The sequence below is a fragment of the Apodemus sylvaticus genome, chromosome 21 (assembly GCF_947179515.1).
Source record: "Apodemus sylvaticus chromosome 21, mApoSyl1.1, whole genome shotgun sequence".
Taxonomy (NCBI): Eukaryota; Metazoa; Chordata; class Mammalia; order Rodentia; family Muridae; genus Apodemus; species Apodemus sylvaticus.
This window is the reverse complement of record NC_067492.1, coordinates 19,313,737-19,336,930: the sequence shown is the minus strand read 5'-3', so window position 1 is coordinate 19,336,930 and position 23,194 is coordinate 19,313,737. Positions and strand designations below refer to the sequence as shown.

Genomic DNA, 23,194 nt, shown 5'->3' with positions numbered 1-23,194 from the left:
CCAATTCCCCCAACTCCCCCAAGTTCCCATTATCATTTAAGGTTAGGATTTGCATTGACTTCCTTACCATTTCTGACCCCGCCTTGTGTTTCAAAGAATGGGTCACACTGTCAATTCTACCGCCTCTTGTCCCTGCCAGTTTTCATTTAGGGCATCCTGCTCCCCTGCATTTATGGCTGGTTGATAGAATTACAATCTGCAAATGTATTGAAGCTTACAGAGCATTCTCGGCTGTACGCTGGAAATTTTCACAAATGGAAGATGGCATAAATTATCCAAATCCTGTGGTGATTCTCTCTCCTCTCAGGGGTTCTGGTTATTTGTGCCAGACCTCACTGAGCACTAGCAGGGCCGAGGGATCCTAGTCCATCCTTATCCCGTGTAGCATCCAGTCACAGGTCAATGAGAGCAAAGTCCATCAGAGTCCTCTCCTTCCTTGACAAGCGTTGCAACTCCAGTCTCTGTCCCTCTGGCCTTGCTGCAGGTTCAAGAGTGCATATCTCAGCCCCACCCCCCAGTCTAATGCATGGAGGGAGGTGTAATCCAGTTGTCTCTACCCACTGTGCTCTCTATGCCCATCTATGTGCTTTCTCCTGCAGCGAGCAGTTCCTTGTGATCTTGTTAGCAGTGTGGCTGAGCAGATATTTGTTGATAGAGAACACTTGAATTATTGTCATGGGGTAACTGGCTCAAAAGATCCCCTTTGCAGTGTTTAGATCTCAAGGTCTGGGTCAGTCGTCTCTTATTAGCTTATCTTCTGTAGTCTCTTATTAGCTTATCTTCTGTTTTCACCATAAATGAACTTTTTAGCGTGTGTGTGTGTGTGTGTGTGTGTGTGTGTGTGTGTGTGTGTGCGCACACAGGAGAGTATAGTCCCAAGGTCCAATCTTAGCGCTTGCTTCTGAGGAACCATCTGACTTGTTTTGTGTGGTTCTCTGTAAGTAGTTGATTAGGCAATGCTTAATGGCCAGTGTGCTCTGAGATCCACCTGCCTGTGCCTCCCCAGTCTTGGCATGGCAGGCGTAATCTACCACGCCTGGCTTCTTAAGTGGATCTGGGATCAGAATTCAGGTCCTCCTGCTTGTACTGTAAGCTCCACACTGACAGGGCCAGCTCCCAGATTTCCTCCCTTCTTTTGTAGTAAAGTTGATGAAAACAATCTCACTAATTTTGGCTGTCGTGCTGGTTCCCCTTTGGAGTGGCCCCTGTGTTCTTTATTTTAGTAAGTCTTTGCATTACTCACCCTTGCCACCTTTGCCTCTGATCCACAGTGTGAATCATTTTGTCTCCCAACTGCAGTTTTCCAGAGTCGACTTGGACCAGGCCTTGTTCCAGCCGTTTCCATCAGAAATCATATTCCAGAACTACTCTCCCTGCGAGGTCTATGAAGTGCCGTTGGTTTTGAGGAACAACGACAAGGTAAGCTCGTTCGCTGGTGTGGGTGGACTTTTCCAGAAGCTGGAGGAAGGCTTCAGTAAGCTGGATTCTGCGGGGTCTTAGACACACTCTCTAAATTTGACAGGCACAGGAAAATAATATGCAAGCGGGGTCTTTGGCTTCAAGTTTCACAAGCACAAAGCTAGGTCTGGTTGCTGCTACCTGTACGGTCCAGGGCAGGGCTCAACATGTGCTCTAATTTCCTTTTTTAAAAGATTTATTTATTTTTACTTTATGTGTGTGTATGTCTTGCCTACACATATGTATGTGTGCTGCCAACAAAGGCCTGAAGAGGGCACCAGATCTCCTGGAACTGGAGTTACAGATGGTTGTGAGCCACCATGTGGATGCTGAAAATCAAAGTCAGGTCCTCCTGAAGAGCAGCCAGCACTCTTAACTGCTGAGCCATCTCTTCAGCCACACGCCCCTCCCCCACCCACACTTCATATGCAAAAAGTGTGGATTTGATGAGTGATGGGAAGTGCTTGTGTCTGACCAGCTGGGCTAGGATTTCATTGAGACTAACCGGTCACTACTGGTACAGACATCCTCCGAATTGTAGACCCCATTACCCCAGTTCAAGGTATTATCCGCTCAGAGGACTAGCAAGTGTGAGCATATCTACTCATATTCCTCAAATTGTTTTTCTAAAAGCCTTCTCTAACTTTCGAATCTCTCTCCTTTAGTGGTCTTCTCCCCGTTATACGAAATAGCCTCCAGAATTGTGTCCAGAAGGTTTCTCTCAGTATCCCTGCCATGCTTATTTGTCATTGCAACTGAGGGTTTCTTCTTACCCTAGTCACCTTTACCACTGATCCACAGTGTGTATAATTTGGTCTTCTCCAGCTGTATGTCTTTTTCTTTAAAGATAAACTAAGGTTTGTTTTGAAGGAAAGAATTCAATGTCAGAGGATTTCCTTGACACCTGGCAATAACAGAAGGGTGATACGGAAGCTTTAAGCACAGTTAAGTGCAAAGATAAACAGAGGGTGTGTGAAGGAAGAGCATCTCTGCAGCCCTAATCTCCAGGCGGACGGCAAATAGCAATCTAGGAATATTAGCTCGGAAGGAGAGTTGAGCCACAAGAAAAATGAGAAAATAAGTCTGTGCAGGAACCCAAAGCAAGAGGGAAAGCTTGGAGGTGTATTCAGCACCGTATCTCATTAAAGGACTCAGCGATGCCTTTCAGAGATCAATAGGGTGATTTAATGCCAGCAAAGCCACTCTGTGGACAATGGTGCATTTACAGTCTGGGTCTGTGTGCTTATCTCTGACTGCAGTGCCATTAGTAAGAGAAGCTCAGGACAGAAGCTCAGGGCTTGGTGGAGAGATGAGAAAGAGCTGAAGGTGCCCAGGGTCACGTCCCCGACCTTGAGCAGTCACATGATGTAGACATTAGGACTTTTCCCCCCGGGGCTGTCAACAGGTTCATTTTCTCGTGTAGAATTCCCTTTTCCTCTCTTACTACATTCTATGTTGTTTTGAGTTTCATTAGGCTAGTAAGCATGGAGAGGGACTAGGCTAAAGATCCTTTGGTAATTCCGTCTGACTCTAAACAAGATGTGGTAATCAGTAGGTATATGTGAGGAAGTCATGGGTAGGGGAAATACATACACTTCACCTTCCAAAGGGCACAGATTTTATGGACAACCCACCTCCTCTTGGGTGAGATGGCCCTGTGGAAAGTCCTCAACCAGAGAAAGTTCAATTATCTACAAGCAGATAGCTTTCTCCAGGCTAGGCGGGTATGTTCTCACTTGAGTTACACCAGGCTGTGTGCTGAGAGGTTTATACAAGCTCTCTTCTCCTCCTTCCTTCATGGTCATGCACATGCCTGTGGTGACCAGAAGTGTCCAATGACCCTGGATCTGGAGTTACAGGCAGTTGCGAACCACTCATTGTGGTGCTTGGAACTGAGTGTGTACTCTTAGACTCGCCCTATCTTCTCTCCAGCCCCAGTGATGCTCTTAATAAAGGAAGCACAACATACACGCTGCTCTTTTCCGGTCTGAAATGTGCACACACACCCCTTCCAGCGTCTCCTATAGACAGGCTAGCTTGAGCATCTGCCTGCCCCCTCCTGGGTGCTGTGGTTAAAGGCCTGTGCCACCACACCTGGCCCAATGTATGTTCCTTGACGCCCCACTCTCTGTTCCTAAAAGCTTTCTCTATCCTTTCTTTGTTTCTTCATAAATCATTGCAAGGTCATGGGTCAAGGTCATTTCTCTCACTTCAGGTCATCTTTTACCTAGTTAACTTAGTTGCACTTAACTCTCTTCTACTATTTAGAAGAGAGTTATTAACAAGTACCCTTTAGCAGATAGGGTCCCAGTACTCATGCGCCTGACGTAGGAGGACCATGTGTTTGAGGCTATCCTGAGTTACATAGGAAGATCTTGTCTGAAAACCCAGAAAAATCCAAGTAAACCATTTTCCTGATGTGTGATGTGGTGTGTGTGTGTGTGTGTGTATCTTTGTATAGATCCTTCACCCCGACCACTCCCAATTGCCTTGAAATTGCATTTCTTGTTTATACTTTCTGAGATGAGCTACATATCTCTGGGCAAGACCAGGAGAGCAGAGGCTAAGACCTCAAAAGAGCAAAACTGTTTGAAGCTGCCCTGAGACCAGCTAAGGATTATCCACCCTGAAGAGGGTGGGTGGAGTCAGGCCTCCCAATACCCAGTGCTTGCTTGGTGGAGCTGATTTACTTTCCTTCTCTGTGGCCCAGGTATTGTGTCAAAGCTCAAAAGCCATTGTGAAGATAGAGTGGCATATCACGTCCTGGGGATGGTCCTGAGAGCCCTGTGGGATGTCTTTTCCCCAAGCACTTCTCAAATGTTGAAACAGGCAGCTTAACTCTGCTGTGAGTGGGGGCGGGAGATGATGGAGTGTGTGTGTGTGTGTGTGTGTGTGTATGTGTGTGTGTGTGTGTGTGTGTGTGTGTGTGTGTGCGCGCGCGCGCGAGCATTGAGCAGTCTGTTTTGGAAGACAGCCATTTCAGCTATAAAACAGACTTTGAATACTAACAAACATGAATAATAATGTTAGTAAAAGTAGAGTTAATGTGCCATAAAGACTGACTGTCAAGCCCTTAGGATAAGGGTAGATATGATTTCCTTTGTAGTTGAAGCAGCTATAATCCCAATCAAGGCCATAGACCCAACAAGGAGTGGACAGAGGCCTTACTGTGCTAGACTCTGAATTTTGTGCTTCTCCTCTGCCTTTCTCTCTCATGTGTTTCTCCTGCAGATCCCAAGGATGGTAAAAGTTGTTGAAGAAAGCTCACCTTATTTTAAAATCATCAGCCCCAAAGACATCGGCCACAAGGTAGCCCCTGGAGTGCCATCTGTATTTCGAATCCTCTTCACTCCAGAGGAGAACAAGGTAATCACAACACAGCAGAAGACTGGTTATGTGTCTCTAGCACTCTGTAGTTTGACTCCACACACTCATGAGGCTGCCAGTATTCGTGGAGTGCCCGTGGTATTTGAAGTGGGCTGTGGTGGTGGTGGCGGTGGGGAGGGTCATCTTGGTAGCTCTTGATATTGGCAGTAAACCAGTGATGGTGTTTTGTTGGTGTGGTAGCTGTCTTAGTCTGGGGTTTTGTTGGTGGTTTTGTTATTGTGGTGGAATACCCAAGGGTGAGCATGTAGAAAGGAGAGATGCATCTGGCTCCCAGTCTTAGAGGCTGACACTCCAAATAGCACAGGCCTAACTCCAGCCAGCCCCACCGCTCCTGGAGCTGAGTCACCTCATGGCAGAGGAAGGCATCATTTACAAAGGAGAGATGGGATGGTGGTCAAGGAAGCTACAACTTGCAGAAGGACCAGCAATAGCTTCTCCTCCACACACTCTGCCAGGCTCCACCTCTTAAAGGGTCCCACCACCTCCCAACACCATTACGCTGAAGACCAATCTGCCCGTCTATGGATCCCAGAGGACAAGCCATGACCAAAACACGGCAGTAGAGCTGGTATCTGTGGCGCTGTTGATAGCATTGTTATTAGATATGGTGGTGGTGAGAGGAGAGAGGAGGAAGGGACATAGGAGGGAGGGGTTCTGTACTACTAGTGATAAGCGGAGAACTGCTGTGTCTGTGAGTTCTAAGTCGCTAGGTTGTGAGAAAGCCCAAACCCCGCTAGACACCCCCTGCTGGCCTCTAACCCAACAGGTTTATACTGTATACTATCAAAGGACCGCCAATAAAGAAAAGGTATAGTCTGGATGCAGTGAGCTGAGAAAAAGGATAAAGACACTGGCTTTGGATGTTTGGGACACTAGTGGGTTATATTTCTCTCCTCCCAGAATTCCAACATACCTGAAAAAGAGACCTAAATTTAAATATTGATCACACTCAACCTCAATCATAGCAAAAACATTGCCAGGGCTCAAGGTCCAGATGAGGTTCTCCATAGAGGACGGAATTACCTTAGAGTTCCCCCTCCCAAACACAGCAGGGAAGGGAGAGCCAACACCAGAGAGCTGCCCAAGCAGCTGAACCCTGTCTGCACACAAACAGCCAAGGAAGAGCCTGCGCACAAAGAGACAAGGCCATTTTCCCTCAGCACCACCCGCAGGCTCTTCTGGGTCACGGGAACCCCAGTTTTGCCTTGGAGGGAAGGAGCAAGAATGCGGATGTCAGAGGTTGTTGGTTAGGTTTCCTCCATTGGGAGCCCCACTGGGGGCAGAGGAGGGGGAGGAGAGGGATTCATTACCATGTGAAGGAGGTGGAACAGAAAACGTCACTTACCTGGACGTGACATGACAGCAGGCTCAGCTGGCGGTCAGCATAGGTGGCGATGGGGGATGATCTCCAGGAGCCATCCCTCTCTGAGTGGCCAATGCTGGGGGAGGAACAATCATTCTCTTCTGAGGATAGGGCCACCAATAGTCTTCGTATGCTCCAGGGTTGTCCCCACCCCTGTGTACCTAAGAGCAGCGCTAAATGGACTTAATGAGGTATCAAAAAGGGGGGGGGGGGACATAAAGTTAAGGAAGGAGGAGACTGGAAGAGATGAGTGAAGACGTGGACAGAGAAATAAGGGATAGATATGATCATATTTCCTTATATACATGTATGAAATTCTCAAAAACAAAGAAAGCCCTAGAATGAAAAGAGGTTGGATGGATGAAGACAATGTTAGCAGCAGGCACGCTTTTACATACATATATCATGTGTGTGTGTGTGTATGTATATGTGTAAAGCGTCGTTGTAGCTGGAATCAATAGGTGAGCTAGCCAGGATAGCTCTGAACTGCCTCTCTGCCACTAATATTTATTTTGTGCTGTTGATATCATTACCAGCAGTCTCACTACTAATATGGCTCCTTTTCTGCAGCACAGGGGCACAGTCTCCTGTGGCTGTCTTCCTAGCCTGTCACTGGTCATCCTGCTGTTTATCTCTTGGATTGTATTTGTGGAACTACTGATGTGCTTGGTAACCACTAAAACAAGTGAGAAGCTGAATCCAGATGTGAGGCTCTTTACTGTGGATTGTTGAATCAATCCCCCCTGCCTCCGTGTTCTCTAGCTGAAGGTGATCTGTGAAGAAAAAGAGCCTAGGTTTGGCTGGGGCTGGGGCTGGGGCTGGGGCGTCAGATCCTGTCCCTGTCGTTGTGTGGACAGCAAGCAGGTTGTAAGCCTCTGTGTGGTCTGAACTGCAGAGGATGTTTGATTTGGGGACTCACAGTTCCCGTTTTTTGTCTTCTTCCTTTGCAAGAGACCATGTGTTTTCTGGGGGAAGGTGGTCTTGTACCACCCGCAGGAGCTCTGACTGAGAAATACAGGCCTTCCAGAAGAGATAGAATTCAGTATAGTGTAACCAAGGAGATAGAATATTCTCTAGTCTTAGGTGTGTACATTACATGATCATTTCAGTTATCAGAACCACATATTTAATATTCCTGCTTTCCAACGTCCATGAACATCTTACTAAGAAACTGTAGCATGGCAGAGAGGTGAGCAGGTAGAGGGTTGGATGGAGCTAGAATGAAGGACTGTGGCTTACAGGTGAATCTGGGTGACATAGGTAGGCTGAGTCTGTCACACTATTCCATTGGCTTCTGTGTGTTTAAGTTTCCATAAGCAAAAACTAAGCACTAAAACTGCTTGTGTATATCACAAGTAATGGTTGGAATACATTTAGTGCATTTTGACATTTGCTTTATAAATGTGGGATCCTAATACTCACATCAAGGATTCATGTGCTTGGCCACATTTTGTACTGTTTCTGATGCTGAATGACCCCCTTCGCACTTCATCCATCCAGCATTGGATAGCTATCAGAGGCCCCTAATTTAAGACAAGTTAAGTGTTGCTATACTGTTACTTCCTCTAGGTATTTAATGTCATGGAAGTTGACAAGCATGATGAGAGTAATGGCTGCCTAGGAGAAATACAATTATCCAATTTTAGATTCCTTTAAAATTTAATAAGCAGGCCTGGGGGCCTAGGCTCCCAGTCCTAACTACCCAAGAGGATGAAAGAGACCGATGACAAGGTCAACACCTTCGTGGGCTACAGAGTGAGGTCAAAGTCAACGTAAATAACTTACAGAGACCCTGACTCTTGACTAAAAAGAAAGGAGAGAGAGAGAGAGAGAGAGAGAGAGAGAGAGAGAGAGAGAGATGACCCAAGGAAATCGGTCACTGATGGAGGACTTGCCAGCAAACCTGAGGCACTGAGTTCAGCTCCCAGTATAGGAAAAAGGTGGTGGTGGTGGTGGTGGTGGGGAGTTTGTGTTGGGATTGGCTGTAGGTGATACTCTGGTTTACAGCACTCTTCTTTCTGAAGACAGAGTCAGTTTCTCTTGCTGCTGCCAGCAGGATCCAGTATTCAGTATCCCACTCATCCTCCCTGCTGGAAAGCTGACAGGGCCAGTGCACAGCATGACCAGCTAGGCTCAGGCACGCGCCGTCCAATGCTGTTCCAGAAGGCAGCAGAGGAGACGTGAAGCCAGATTTGCTTTAGGAAAAAGTCAGTCATGCCAGCCGGGTGTCCCTCCTTGCTCAGCTGGCCAGACTGATGGTCAACGGGTTCACCTCTCTGTCTCCTACTGCTCTGTTCACCCTCCATCCTCACTCCGTGCCCCTCACATCTGGAGGGTGAGGTACATAAGTTGCAGCGTGCCACATTTAATAAGCTCATCCCCTTTCAGCTGGATCGTCAGCACCTGTGTATATTAGCACACTGAAGACGATAATGCAATTTCTTCCCTGTCATGTATTGATCAGCTTCCTGGGCATGACACTTGCTAAGAATGCCAAATGCCCAGATAACAGGTGCAGTCAATTGACTGTGACTCTCCCTTTTTCCTCCCACACAGACTTAAAAAGAAAAACACTGAAACACTGGATATGTTATTAGTCTAATGATGCCAGTGTGCGTATCATGCACCATGGAAGAAGTATAATCATCACTGTTCTTATCAAATAATACCAAGGAATTCTGGAGCCTGTCATTAATTTTCTTGACCTATTGGATTGTAATTTTTATTGCTAAATTGAGTTGGGGAAATATTAAGCTCTGGTCAGAGGGAAACATGGAACACTGACTTGGAGTCAGGCAAGCATGTTTATACAGTGCTGCAGTGTGAGACTGTAGCAGCATTTGGAGGAGGAAATGCAGGGTGGGGCTTTAGTAATCAAGTTCTGATGGAGCCAGAATGAAGGCACATTAATGACGGCTAGGTCTAGGTGATGGTTATATCTGCATTTGTTACATTATTCTGTCTTCTCTGTGTATGGTTCTAGGGGAAATAACCAAGTAGTTGTCAAACTGACTTTCCTATGAAATTTAATACGTGTCTCAAGAAGGACAGGAGAAAATCATATTTTATATGCTCTAGATTTATCATAATAATAAGCTATATTCCCAACACTTTGAATTAAAAAGAAGATACCATAAAATCTTCAGGGGAGGGAGGTAGGGTGTGAGATCAGGTCTCATGCCAGCTAGACCAGCCTTGAAGTCAATGTGTAGCTGAAGATCACTTTAACTACTGACTCTCAAGCTTAGCGCTGGAATTACAGGCATTTTCATCATATCTCTCAATCAGTAATTTTCTTTCAGACTTTATTTTTCCTTGATTAAATTTAGCTTTTCCTGATTCTGTCTAGGTCCTTCCTGTAAGCCCACAGCCTGTGTAGCACCAGACACACTGGAAACAGAGCATTAAGACAACTTTCAGGAAATATAAAGCAGTTTTTCTTTCGAGTGTATCTTGTAGATCATAAACTGAGTTTCACATCACAGAGATTTCAAATGACTACTGCATGACCACTCCGGCTTTATCTGTCTGTTCCTTGCCGCAGTGGATTTTGAATCTGTATATCATATTATTTCAACTACAAATACTTTAACATTTGTCTCTAAAAATAAGGACTTTTAAGATGTTAATAAGATCACCAGTAAATGTAAACATGACCACACAGCCCCTTAATACCTCCAATAACCCAGTCAGTACTCAGGGTTCCCCTGCTCAGTCAGTTTGACTCAATCAGGAAGCAAGTGAAGTTTGTCCATTGTGCCCCTCGTGAACTCTTGGGTAGGTCAGAGCCTTGATTAGATTTGTGGTTTCTTCTGAGAACCTGTTGTGTAAACTTCCTGCTGCATCACTTCAGGGGGTACACGGTGTCTGTGTCTGTTTCTACTGTGATTCAGTGAGGGTCCTCCCTCCTCATCTAGGTCTCTCTTGTGTAAACCAGGCTGACCTCAAACTCACAAGCATCCTTCTGCCTCTGCCTCCCGAGTGCTGGGGTGAAAGGCTTGTGCCTCCATGCCTGACAACTTTTAATACACACACACACACACACACACACACACACACACACACAGTGGCTAATATCATGCCCATTCCTTCAGCATAACCATCCTTTTTGTAGCAAAACTATATAAAACCATATAAAAATGTAATGTTAGTGGATTTTAAGCTCTGTGCTCATCTCTTGCCCGTAATATGATACCACAGAGCAGGTAAGTTATGCAGAAGAAAAATTTATTTTTGATCCTCATTCTGGTCCCGAGGTGAGGAGCCAGTTTGGCCATGACGTTCTTACTGGGGGAGTCTTGGGGCAGATGTCTCTGTGTTCAGGCCCATCTCTTCTTACGAATCCACTAGGAACTCAACCACTAGGGGCTCCAGACTTTATCTGGTACTAGTCACTTCCCGAGGACCCAAACTGTAAGCACCAGAGTGGGATTTCAATTATCCTGCAATCACAGAATGGGGATTAGAGATGAACAAGCACATGAACTCTTGATGAGGGACACTCTCAAGCACACGGAAACCATGGCAACTTGCTGCACCGTACATAGTTATTAACCACGGTGGCCATGCTGGGTACAGACTGCCAATCACGTTCCATCCAGCTGAAACTGGACCAGCATCTCTCCAGCCTCTGAAAACCACCGCCCTGCTCTTTTCTTCCATAAGTTTGACTGGTTTAGATGGCCTACATACATGAAATCATATGCTTGTTTTTCTGTACCTATTTTATTTCATTTAATGTAATATCCTCTGGAGTTAGCCATATTGTCATGAATAACAGACTTTCCTTCTTTGCATAGTAGTTCATCGTATAATATATATGCATGTGCATGTAAGTGTGTGAATTTTTGTATTTTCTGTATTTTTTTCACCCATTGATCTATACTTGTGTTGATTCCCTGTCTTGGCTGTTCAGGACTGTGAGCATGTAGATCTCTTCTGTACACTGATTTAATTTCTTTTGGATAAAGACTCAGACATAAAATTATTGGGTTGTATGGTGGCTCTATATCTATCTGTCTGTCTGTCTGTCTGTCTCTATCTATCTATCTATCTATCTATCTATCTATCTATCTAGGTTTTTAATACAGGATTTCTTTGTATAGCCTTGGATGTCCTAGAACTAACTCTATAGATCAGGTTGCCCTTGAACTCACAGAGATCTATCCGCTTTCTGGTGCCTCTAAAGTGCTAGGATTAAAGGCACATGCTGCCGCCGATGCCTGGCTATTTTTATTTTTATTTTTATATTTATTTTTTGAAGAATGTCCATGTTGTTTTCAACAATGACTATGCTAGTTTACATCCCTACCAATAGTCAACAAAGGAGTATTCATTTTAACTGGATTCCCTGCAGTCTATTACATTTCCCAGCCTGCTTTGCTGCAGTGTATGTGTAAGAATTGACCAATGAGTGAAGGCAGGAGGACTTCCAAGGTTTCTACTTGGAGATAGCTAGTGCAGCAGGAGGTTCTCCCTTCTGTTCCCTGCTGTCCTTCTGGCCTCCAGCTTGGCTGGGGACACAGTATGCCCCCAGTCATTCTAGCCCATGGGGTGACATTGGGGAAAGAGCCCAGAGACAGACTGGCAGAAAGGAATTGGAAGCTGAGTCCCATAAGACTGCTTGGACACCCTGTCAGTATGGCCCACATAACCTTGTGTTTTGTTTTCCTGCTGTCTATAATAGACTGGAACTGTGACAAAGCCAAGGATAGAGGTTTGCAGTAGTTCAGGCAGGTGATAAGGGTCAGTTGAACCAGGATAGTGACACTAAAGGGGGAGTTTAGATATTTTATTAGAGCCACTAAGATCTGGATAAGGAAGTTAAAGAATGGAGCTAGTTAGACTCAGAAATTTTTGATCAGTAACTGAAAAAATGAAGACACCATTTTCTGAGTCGGGACAAGGTTGAGAAAGCAGGCCTGCAAGGCTGGGACTCAGGAGTTAAATGTTGAGTTGTTGAATTGTCTCCTGGACTTGGAAAGGCTATGAGTGACCTTGGCTCGGAGACTTTTTATGAAATGCTGTGCACAGAAGCCAAGATGCTTCAGAGAGAATAGAGATCGAGGAGGCAGTGACACTGAGTCTAAATTTACACCAGGAAGGAGTTTTGCTTCAAAATCATTGAGCAAAGCAGGAGGTGGGATAGCTAGAAGTGTAGTTTTTCAATATATAATATGAGGGTTTTCAAATGTGATTGTAAGCTGATGTGCACCTATTCTGTAAAGAGGGAAATCTAGAGATTTGGGGCAGTGCTGAAATGACAGAAGGATTGGTGTCTAGCATGTAGGAGAGAGGTTGGTCCTAGGAACAGGGTGAAGGCAGAGGGCATGTGGGTGAGGAAGCATGTGCCCATCACTGGTTGGAGGTGTAAGGATACTGGATCAAGCATCTTTGAGCTGAAGAGGAAATCACTTGTCCTAGTGGATGATATTCTAATATGAATTTTAAGTAAATTCATATTATCATTTTATAGTAAATACCAAATAGTTAAAACAAATTCCTACATCCCATCTCTCTTTCCATATGTAAGATCAAAGGTCATTCTCTTAATACATGGAGAAATGTAGCTGTCTCCAGGATGCTGAGACCTCAGCAGGACCACAGGAGATATAATACTGACCAAACCCAAGATACCTGGCCAATCCTGTTTTTAAACTCACTAGACTTTCTAAACCAAGGAATCCCTTCGGCGGGTGAATCTGAGATTCAGAAGCTATGATCTAACAGAGACTTGTCATTGGTCATGGAATACGGCAGGTTATCCAGGGGTGCCAAGGGCGGACTTACCTAATTCCCTGTCAGATCTGGTTTCTCTCGATTGCCATTTCTTGTGACACACTTAGGAGTGGAGAAAGGGGAGAGAAGGAATATGAGGTTTTAAGCACATTGGCCTTGGCTTTGACATACAGCCATTTATTGGAATCAAAGATGCCATTTCCTTCTGCTATGTCTCCATTGGAAAGAATTATGGCCGTACTTGCCTTCTATCAAGGGACTAATGTAAAAATCAAGACCTGTTCTTTTCACTTCCAGAGTCAGAACATGAGTTCTCTGCTCATATTTTTCTGCTTTTCATTTTTTAAGATTGAAGTATGTGTGGAAGATGGGGGTGGGGTGTGTTCAGGAAGAAGGCCATCTGGAAGGTGCTGTTATCATGGTAACCTTCTAGGGTGGAGAGTGACTCACGACTGAGTCCGTCAGAGTAGAAGGGACAGAGCTTAGAACAAATGTCCCACCTTTGAATGGCGACCTGATTCCTCTGCATCTCAGGACAGGGAAAGGGGTTTCATCAGCACGAGTAGTTGCTCTCCAGTCATCAGGTCTGAGTCCAACCATAAAACACTGTATGACATAATCTATGTGTTACGTAACCTTGGAGATTGGAGTGTGCCATAAAGGAACTGTTTAAAAATTGTTTGCGTGTTCTTTACTGGATGTGGGAATCAATTAAGGAAAAACAACAAACAAACAAACAAACCCCACCTAATTGTGACTTCACACCTAACCTCCATTTGGGAATTTGAGAAGATTCCACAACATGCCCTGCTACCATGTCAGTCGGCCTCCCCATCCATCTCTAGCTGCCTTAAACCCTTGCAGAGCAAGACATAAGCGTGGAACTACAAACCAAACACCCCAAGTTGTCCTGAGAGCCCCACTCTGCGGGACCCCCTCCATGCCTTAGTTAATACTTACTTAATACTATCCTGACCACTTTCCAGTTTGTAATTCCCAACAAACCCTTTGCTGGCTGGGTTTGAGTACCTACGGGGGGAGAAAATGAGAGCAGTGTTCTGCCTCTTTAAGGTTCCGCTGTCATCCCACTAAACAATCCTCGAGATTGAACTCTAAGGGTTTTCCTAAGACCAGGGACTTCAGTGCAGTTTGTACATCCTCTGTCTGGGTGTCATCATTCCTAAGATTGGCTTTGCCATCTGAAAAGCAAAATCAATTGCAAGGCTAAGAGCCCAACAACTTAACTTTAATACATCTTGGGAGTACTGCTCATTAATTTTTATTGCACACGCCTACCCGAAGACTTAATGTTCGAAGTCTCCCTTGCCAGGAACACTCTGATCCTGGATCTCTCCCGGTTAGTTCCTTTTGCATTTCAGCTCTGCATCCAAAGGTCACCTCCTCCGGGAGGCTTCCCTGGTTATTTAAGACTAAGCAGCCTCCTGTCACAGCAGCATTTGTCTTACTTACTATCCCACTGTGATAAAATACCATGATCAAGGCAACTTATCGAAGGGAGGGCCTATTTGAGATCATCGTCCCAGAGGGATAAGAGTCCATCATAGTCCCCATTAGGTAGGCGCAGCAGCGCAGAGGCACCGCAGCAGGCAGGCATGGCCACTGGAGCAGAAAGCTGCGAGGTCGAATCTTAGCAAATATGAAGCAGGGAGAGACAGCAAACTGGTGGCAGGGTGAGGGCGTGGGATCGCAAAGCCAACCCGCAGTGATATCCTTCTTCCAGCCAAAGGCACAACCTTCTAAGCATCCCCAAATCACACCATCAACTTGCAACCAAGTGTTCAAATGCCTGAGACTATGGGAGACACTTCTCACTGGAACCAGCAGAGCTTTGGACAATATTATATTTTCTCAAAGCCTCCATCATGCTCTGAACTCCCCTGGTCCTACCCCTAGGGCCATTTTTTGTACTGTCACTATGGTTACATCCACAACATGAGTAAGCACATGTTGACTGTTCTCTGAGTGCCTCTCACCTGTTACATTTAGTATGTGAGATTAATTGTGACAGGCTGTATTTATTCAGACCTTCCTCCCCACCACACACTAAACTAAGTGAGCACATTAGTTCACAGTTCAGGTCAGCATCATCTCTTGCCAGGGACTACTGTGGTGATCTTCTAGCTGTCCTGTCTTTCTCTACTGAAGTCCCCACATAGTCCCACCACCCACATGGCCGCCGGTGCTCTTCTGAAAGTATAAATTGGGTTGTGAGGGATCAGTTGTTTATAGTGTTAATGTTTCCTGTCATCCTTAGGTACTGCCACTGGCTTATAAGATGCCCTATGGCTGGCCTGCCTGCCCCACCTCTTCGAGGTCTCTAACTACTCTTCCTGCCTTGTTTCTCTCTGGCCACAGGCTCCAAGTCATGCTCCCCCAGAGAGCCATCCAGCCACACAGTTTCATTTCTCACTCTGGTCTTGGCTGGCATGCCTCCTCTTTGTAGAGCCCTTCCCAATCTCCTTCCTCCAAGCACTGTTTTAATCACGCTTTGTTTGTTTGCTTGGTTGCTTGCCTATTTTTCATTCAGCGCTCGCTCTCCAAAGTTGTATTCCTGATTGCCCTTCATACAACAAATATCTGTCAAATGTTTGTTAAGTCCAGGCTGTGGTGTAGTCCTGAAGGCCTGGAAGTCAATGAGATAGACGGTAAGGTCTCTGAGAGAGAACGGACCACTGTATAGATCCTGATGAGACAAAGGATAAAAACACCAGGAGTAACCAGAGGGAAGCCAGGCATGGGCGAGCAAATGTCACATGTGGAGGCTCTGAGTGTGAACGAACTAACGTCCTGTGTGGAGACACTGAGCGGGAAAGAGGGGGTTGTAGCTGCAGAAGGGAACCAGCAGGACAGGAGATGTGGCTGAGGAAAGGGCAGAGGCTTCACTGTAGAGAGCTCAGAAGCCCTCAGCCTGGCCAACATGGGGGAGGCAGGATCTGAAGTGACCTATAATTTATTTGGATCTCTCTGGCCCTTAGATGGAAAAGGGCTTAAATAAGGAGGGTCCCGTTAGCCTGGGAAAACATGCAGTGCTAGGAAGAGGGTGGCAAGACGTGTTGTATTCAGAATATTTCTTTTTGTAAATTTATGTGCAGTAATGTTTTGCTCACATATATGTATGTATGAGAGTGTCAGATCCCCTGGAACAGGAGTTACAGGCAGTTGTGAGCTGCCACGTTGGGGCTGGGAATTGAACCCAGGCCCTCTAGAAGAACAACCAGCCTGAGGATAGTTTGGTTTGGCCCTGGCTGGGATATCTAGACTCTCATGCTGCTGTAGGCTAGAGGGGAATTGCTCACATAACAGTGGTGGTGGTGGTGGTGGTGGTGGTGGTGGTGTGTGTGTGTGTGTGTGTGTGTGTGTGTGTGTGTGTTTGGGGTGGGGCGTGTCTCAAGAACAAGACTAGAAGTACCAAAACTTCTGGAAATTTCCATTGAAAACTAGCACAGCACACACTACTTTGTACTGTTTCAAACAAGAGGTGCAGTCATACTTTCACTTCTGATGGAGGAGGGCAGAATCAAATTGCAAAGAATGTGTGTAAGAGAGATCACTCATCAGAATCATCAATCCAAACACATGAGGTAGATGGATGAATAGGGTTTAGATGCAGGTATGTTCAGCCCATAGCCAGTGGCCCAGAATAACCCAGAATAACTCTATGTTGGGAGAGGTCCTTTCCTAGGGAGACAGAAACAGGGTCTACCCCATCCACATAAGATCTGATTGCAACAACAAATCAAAATACAATTCCATCAAAGATAACCCAAGTAACCAATGAGTTTTTTAAGATGATTTTCCCACAAGAGCATAGGTAACCCCAACACAGCTGTACTGGAAAGTCTTTGCCCAGAACAGACTCTCCTTCTGTTAACCTTTCCTCGCCTAGATACTCTAGTTCCTCTCTGAGAGACCTCTGAGGCCACAGACATGCAGTTAGGGCCTGATGTCTGGGAGGAACAACTGGATCTCGGTTGAGGTCCAGCCTCTCTAGCTCCTCTTCCTATGGCAGCAACATCATCAACTGTCAACAAGCCTGACTTGATAGTGCTTGTAAGCATGCACCAGTGATCTGAACATGGTAGCCATCTCACACAGAAGATCACATTCTACAACACAGTGTATGCACTCGAATGCATTCTGAGACCACACTGTCAGCTTGTAATGCCAGGATTCTGGACGCCCCTTGTAGAAGGAGGACATGAGGGACTAGTAGCAATCTTTGCATCTAAAAATACTGTGCCTTGACTTTCATCACTCCTCCCTGCTCCCAACCCCATACCTCACCTCCCAACCATCGGAGATACCTGAACTCCTAGTTCCTGTCCTGGCTGATAGGTTTTGACATTTGACCTGCCCTTCCCTCTCAGCAAGAACAACATCAGAAAGCACACCTCCGCTTGTCCTGAGACGTTAGTAGAGAAATAGAAGTGCATTGGTTGGCACAATACCTGCCATAACCCCTATTTCTCCTTTTATGATGATCTTGATCACCATGCTGGTGTCCCCACAACTAATAATTGTGCCCTCCCCTGGCAGGATTACGCCCACATGTTGACCTGTATCACCGAAAGAGAGAAGTTCATTGTCCCCGTCAAAGCTAGAGGGGCTCGAGCCATCCTGGACTTTCCCGATGAGCTGAATTTTTCCACTTGCCCTGTGAAGTACAGCACCCAGAAGGTTCTGCTGGTCCGAAACATTGGCAACAAAGACTCCATGTTCCACCTCAAAACTCGCAGGTACGAATTCCTGCAGCTCCTGTCTTTGATTGATTACAGCTAACTCTGGCTGGCACAAGTAATTTGCTTGAAGAGCATTGGATTGGGGCTGGGGAATACACCTTGTTACAGCTTCAGCTAGGAGACCTCCTTGATGTAGATAAGGCTGTCTCTTTATCCTGAACATTCCAGGTTTACTATCTATTTCTTACCAAATTTTACCTTCTTTAATATAGAGAATAACCCTTGGGAATGTATAAGGTTAGTTTTTCACATAGGCTTCTTGACCAGAAAGTCTTTTGGCTGGGTGAGCTTGCTATTTCTGATGTGTCAAATTATCATACATTCAATGACTTCAAGCAATATAAAGCAACAGTTCCTTGCTCCCAAAAATAATCTCATGTTGCCATCGGTGTCAGCAGGCTGTTAGCCTTTCTGGAAGCCTGTGGAGAGAAGAGATCCCTTAGCTCTTCGTCTTCTACAGAGTTATCCATATTCCTTGACTCATGATTCTCAATTTTTTTGATCAAAGAGAGAAAGAGGTGTGTGTGTGGGGGGGGGGATGGTCAGGAGAAGCCACAGGAGCTGCCTCAAAAAGCAGCCTTCATCCCTGGACCAAATCCCTAGGCAGTCTTCCTAAGGAGTCTCAGACCAATATTCCTAAAGGTTCCTGTACCAACCCCCAAACAAAGGTAAAATCTAACTTTGAAAATTTTTTCAGGGGTTGCAGGAAGTTTCACATTATGTGATTTAGTTCCACACAGCATATATTGCAGGGAGCATGGAAGAGCCAAGTACCTGTCAAGTCACAGAACAGACTGCTTCTTCTTCTTCTTCTTTTTTTTTTTCTGGTTTCTTTTTTTTTTTAATTTTTTTATTCGATATATTTTTTATTTACATTTCAAATGATTTCCCCTTTTCTAGCCCCTCACTCCCCGAAAGTCCCATAAGCCCCCTTCTCTCCCCTGTCCTCCCACCCACCCCTTCCCACTTCCCCGTTCTGGTTTTGCCCTATACTGCTTCACTGAGTCTTTCCAGAACAAGGGGCCACTCCTCCGTTCTTCTTGTACCTCATTTGATGTGTGGATTATGTTTTGGGTATTCCAGTTTTCTAGGTTAATATCCACTTATTAGTGAGTGCATACCATGATTCATCTTTTGAGTCTGGGTTACCTCACTTAGTATGATATTCTCCAGCTCCATCCATTTGCCTAAGAATTTCATGAATTCATTGTTTCTAATGGCTGAATAGTACTCCATTGTGTAGATATACCACATGTTCATAGCAGCCCTATTTATAATTGCCAGAAGCTGGAAAGAACCCAGGTATCCCTCAACAGAAGAGTGGAAACAGACTGCTTCTTAACTCTCCATTCCAGAGCCTCAGGGAGGCGTGGCCTCACTCAGGCTATGGGAGCAGGCTTAAAGGTACAAGCCCATGCTCTGACAAATACTCAGTACCTGTGACCTTATAGCGTTACATGGTGAGAAGGAACTGAGTTTATAGATGCAAATAAGACTGCTCAATAGCTGACCTTGAAATGGAACAGATCAGGCCATCCTAGAGTCAGAGGCAGACAGATCTCTGTGCGTCTGAGGCCTTTCATGTCTACATAGTGAGTTCTAGGAGAGCCAAGGCTATGGAGACAGACTCTGTCTCAACCAACCAACCAACCAAACAACCAAACAAACAAACAGAAATGTGGCATATCAGTGTAAGTTCACTGGGTGGGCCCAATGTAAACACCAGAATTCTAAGAAAATAGACCAGAGTTCAGAGTTATGTATACAAAGAGAACTCTGCCTACTTCTACTGGCTTTGATGATGAGAAAGCTTATGCCAGAGAGGTTGTAGCAAGGATATGAAGGTAATAAGTGATGGAGTTAGGGTTTAATTTGACATTTTATTGCATTTCTACAGTGTTCTGAACTCTGTGGAATAATATAAAGGGAGATGGTCTCTGCTTTCAAGAGATTGTCTTAAAGCACTTGCCATGTAAACTGGTAACCGGCTTTCAATCCCTGGAACCTATAGGTGAATATGGTTGAAGAAAACACATTCTACATAGTTGTCCTCTGGCCTCCACATAAATGCCATGACATGCATGCACATGTTTATACCACCACCACACGTAACTACAGGTCCAGGGCATCCGATACGCTGGTCTCTGTGGACACTGTACTTGGATGTCCATACTACCCCTCCCTCAACACACACATTCCCCCAGTTTAAAATGAGTCTGCAATGGTGGTCATCAGCAGGGTCTTCACAAGGACAATGAAGAAGGCAGAAGACCAAGCTGAGGCAGGAGATCAAGTGTTTTCTATGACTTGTGATTGTGAGCTCATTTTTGAAGAAGGACTTTCTCGGTAGAAAGCCCTTTTCCTGCTTGAAGGATAAATGTCTCCAGAGGAATTAGTGTTTATTTCCACAGGCTCACACCTACCTCTAACTCCATTTCAAAGGAGTTTATCACCTTCTTCCGGCCTCTGTGGGCTCCTGCACACTCACAGTGCATGTAAACTCCTGCAGGCATACATATATACATATAAATAAAAAATATTTAAAGCAGTATATTGATATTTTTATACATAAGAGAAGCCATCCAATATAGAAAGACAAATACAGGCAGAATATCTTCCTGAATAGGTTGGCTGATTCTTATATGTTAGATACCTATAAATGCCAAGCCAAAAGACCGAAATGCAAACCAAAATAAAACAAAACAAACCCACATTCAACCATGCGAGATTGCTGGGGCAGGTCTAAAACGTGTCCTTTCATTTAACCATGTAGCTTGAGCAAACCATCATATTTTCCTAACGTAGCAATTCTGGGCTAAAACAAAGAGTAAACTCAGGGACCAATGGGGACTCACAGGCATTAGAGAGCCTGGTTCGACATTCCCACTTTAGAGCTGAAGGTGTGAGGAAGAACTGACCTATTACGTTCTCTCAGGAGGTTAACACTGAGGCTGTGTTAGCACGCATAGGCTACTTCAGAGCTTGATTGTGGTTCCCCTGTGTGGCTTTCTTTGCTGTGTGGACATGGCCTTTCTAACCACTTACATCATTGGATTCAACTGTGTCTAACCATGGGTCACCAGAAGGAGACTAGAGGACTGGGCATCATTCTTCGCCCCTCTCTATCTTCAGCTGAACCCCATCTGGCCTGCCATCAGACGGGCCTGCCATCAGACTGGCCTGCCATCAGACTAGCCTGCCATGGTTTCAACTTCTCCCGACCATCAGGGTCTGATAACACTGATCCCTCCTTCCTTTTGCTTCCTGCCTAAGGATGGGAATGTCTAGCTGCTTGCTAGCCATCCCTGGATACGCTAAACTAGGTTTCTCATTTTGCCCATCTTTTGTGTCGCCAAGACTCTCAAATCCTCACTTTGCAAAATCCGCTATTTTCCTCTTAACAGTCTTTGCGAAGCTGATGGTTTCCAGCCACGTTGCCAGTGCAGTGAGCTGCCCCCAAACCTTTCAGCCACTCTTCCGGCAATCCCTTCTCTGAATTAGCTACACTTGGCTTCTGCTGTTTGTGCCTGAGACTCTTCTCAGTGGCAGTGAGCAGGGGTGTGGCTGGAGTTGTAACCTGTTAGATCCCTGGATCAGAATAGCTGCAGAGATCCCCCCAATAGGTGTCCTTTCTGAAAAGCCACTCAGGTGGTTCTGCCTCCCAGACAGAGAATTCCTGTCAACAGAGGCAGAGGGGGTAACAGTTGAGGACTTTGACAACACTTTTAGGTTCTGGATACAATGAGAAACAATAGCTTCTGGAAAATTCCGTTAAAAACAGATCTTGGTTTTGTTCTCACTTAAACAATGATCTAACTCATTTCTAAGATGATTAGGTTTATAGGAAGAAAACTTCCCTCACGCATCTGTGAGCTTCTCAGATGGAAGAGTCGTACCTGACTCCTTCAGCTATATGTGCTCGGCATCTAGCAAATGTCTAGAATAAGTAAGTGCTCAATAAATGTTTATAGGATGCCTACCCAACAATATATCACACAGGCAAAGTGTAATTGTAAACCTCCACAATAACTTAAGCTAAAAATACGTGTTCCAAAGACTATAAAACGGGCATAATGGTTTCTTCAGTAATACAAGGAGCCGCACGCCATGCTATAAAATATACAGAGAACATAAACAATTACCATTCAGCTTTATTACGAATTTGACCTAGAACTCTAGCAGGTCACACAATAACTTTGGCTGTGATAATGGGATTAATACAGAGAATTGGATGAGAGAAGGTAGAGAAACAACTTAAAGACCTAAAAGCTTGGCATGGGGGGGGGGGGTTTCCAAAGGGGAGACCTGGAAAGGGGGGAAACATTTGAAATGTAAATAAAGAAAATATCAATATCAAAGCTCAAGTTAGAAGTAAAATAGTTCTGCCACGGAGAGGAAAGGCCCTGATATGATCTTCACCATTTCATCTTCCAAGGCCAGACTCATGTTTTTTCAGAAGACCAAATTCCTTCCATAATTAAGAATCTGATATTAATGAGGATGCCATATCAAAACCAAACAGTGTAATAGACAAAACCCGCTTGCCCCTCCCCCCAGAGGACCGCCACTTTTCACGTCCTTGTGAGTGAGTTTCCTGACACTTGATAGTTTGCAGGCAGCTCAGCCTAAAGGCCCCTAGGAAAATGAAGTGCAAAATCAAATTGCAGACCTTGATTAAGCACCAGCGCCTAATGCACTCTATCCAATTAGCATCTGATTTGTCGGGAGAGCCTGGGGAGCTCAGGAGGTGAGGGCAGGCGATCCTGGGTGACTTTTCTCACTGCTGAAGAAGTTTAGTGTAATCTAAAACTAACAATTAGCATGCAGGCAAAGCAGCCATTACCACTTTATAGAATTTGGAACTCCTGCAGTTAGGTCTTAAAGACCTGACCCTGGTGGTGACCTTCTCTATAGAAGATTAGCTGAGGTTCTGCAATAAGATAATCTCCAATTCATTTCAAAATGTTCTCTTGCTACCAAGGTGTATTTGAGAGGAAAATGGGGCTCAACAAAAAAGGTAATTATCAAGTGGAGCAGTAACGATAGGAGACCTCACTGTCATGTTATTCTCAAAGCCTGAAAACTGGGTCCTATCCTGTGGGGTCAGAATCTTCCTGAGCCAGAAGAGAGGGAAGGACCTTGGGCTTGGGAGACTCATCATCTTCCCCAAAGGATGGTCCCCTTGGCTACTGAATGTTTATTCCTTTACTATTCCAAGACATTCTTTTTAAAAAAAAATTAATGAACAATGTCAAATGTTTTATTGACCTTTGCGATTTGACTGTGGTGTAGGGGTGCAGCTCAGTGGCAGAGCGAGAGTCTAGTGTGTGCCAGGCCCTGGGTTTGAGTCCCACAAGGTTTTGTTGTAATTCCATCCAACCACCTCTGCTGCATGGCCCTGTGGTTAGAAGGTGGTGTGGGTGATAGAGACCCGGATGTCAAAGTGCACACAGGACTCCCACATGCAGAAGAGGCCTGGGAAGAGAGA

The 23,194-nt window shown here is 45.2% G+C and overlaps 1 protein-coding gene across 1 annotated transcript in view; it reads left to right on the top strand.

Annotated features, from left to right (window-relative positions):
• Hydin (HYDIN axonemal central pair apparatus protein) overlaps positions 1 to 23,194 on the top strand; it is a 325,093-nt gene that overhangs the window by 9,925 nt on the left and 291,974 nt on the right. Inside the window, exons 3-5 of the mRNA XM_052166496.1 lie at positions 1,300 to 1,419; positions 4,690 to 4,824; positions 17,504 to 17,703. Of these exons, the coding sequence (XP_052022456.1) occupies positions 1,300 to 1,419; positions 4,690 to 4,824; positions 17,504 to 17,703 (455 nt within the window). The remainder of the gene's footprint in view (positions 1 to 1,299; positions 1,420 to 4,689; positions 4,825 to 17,503; positions 17,704 to 23,194) is intronic.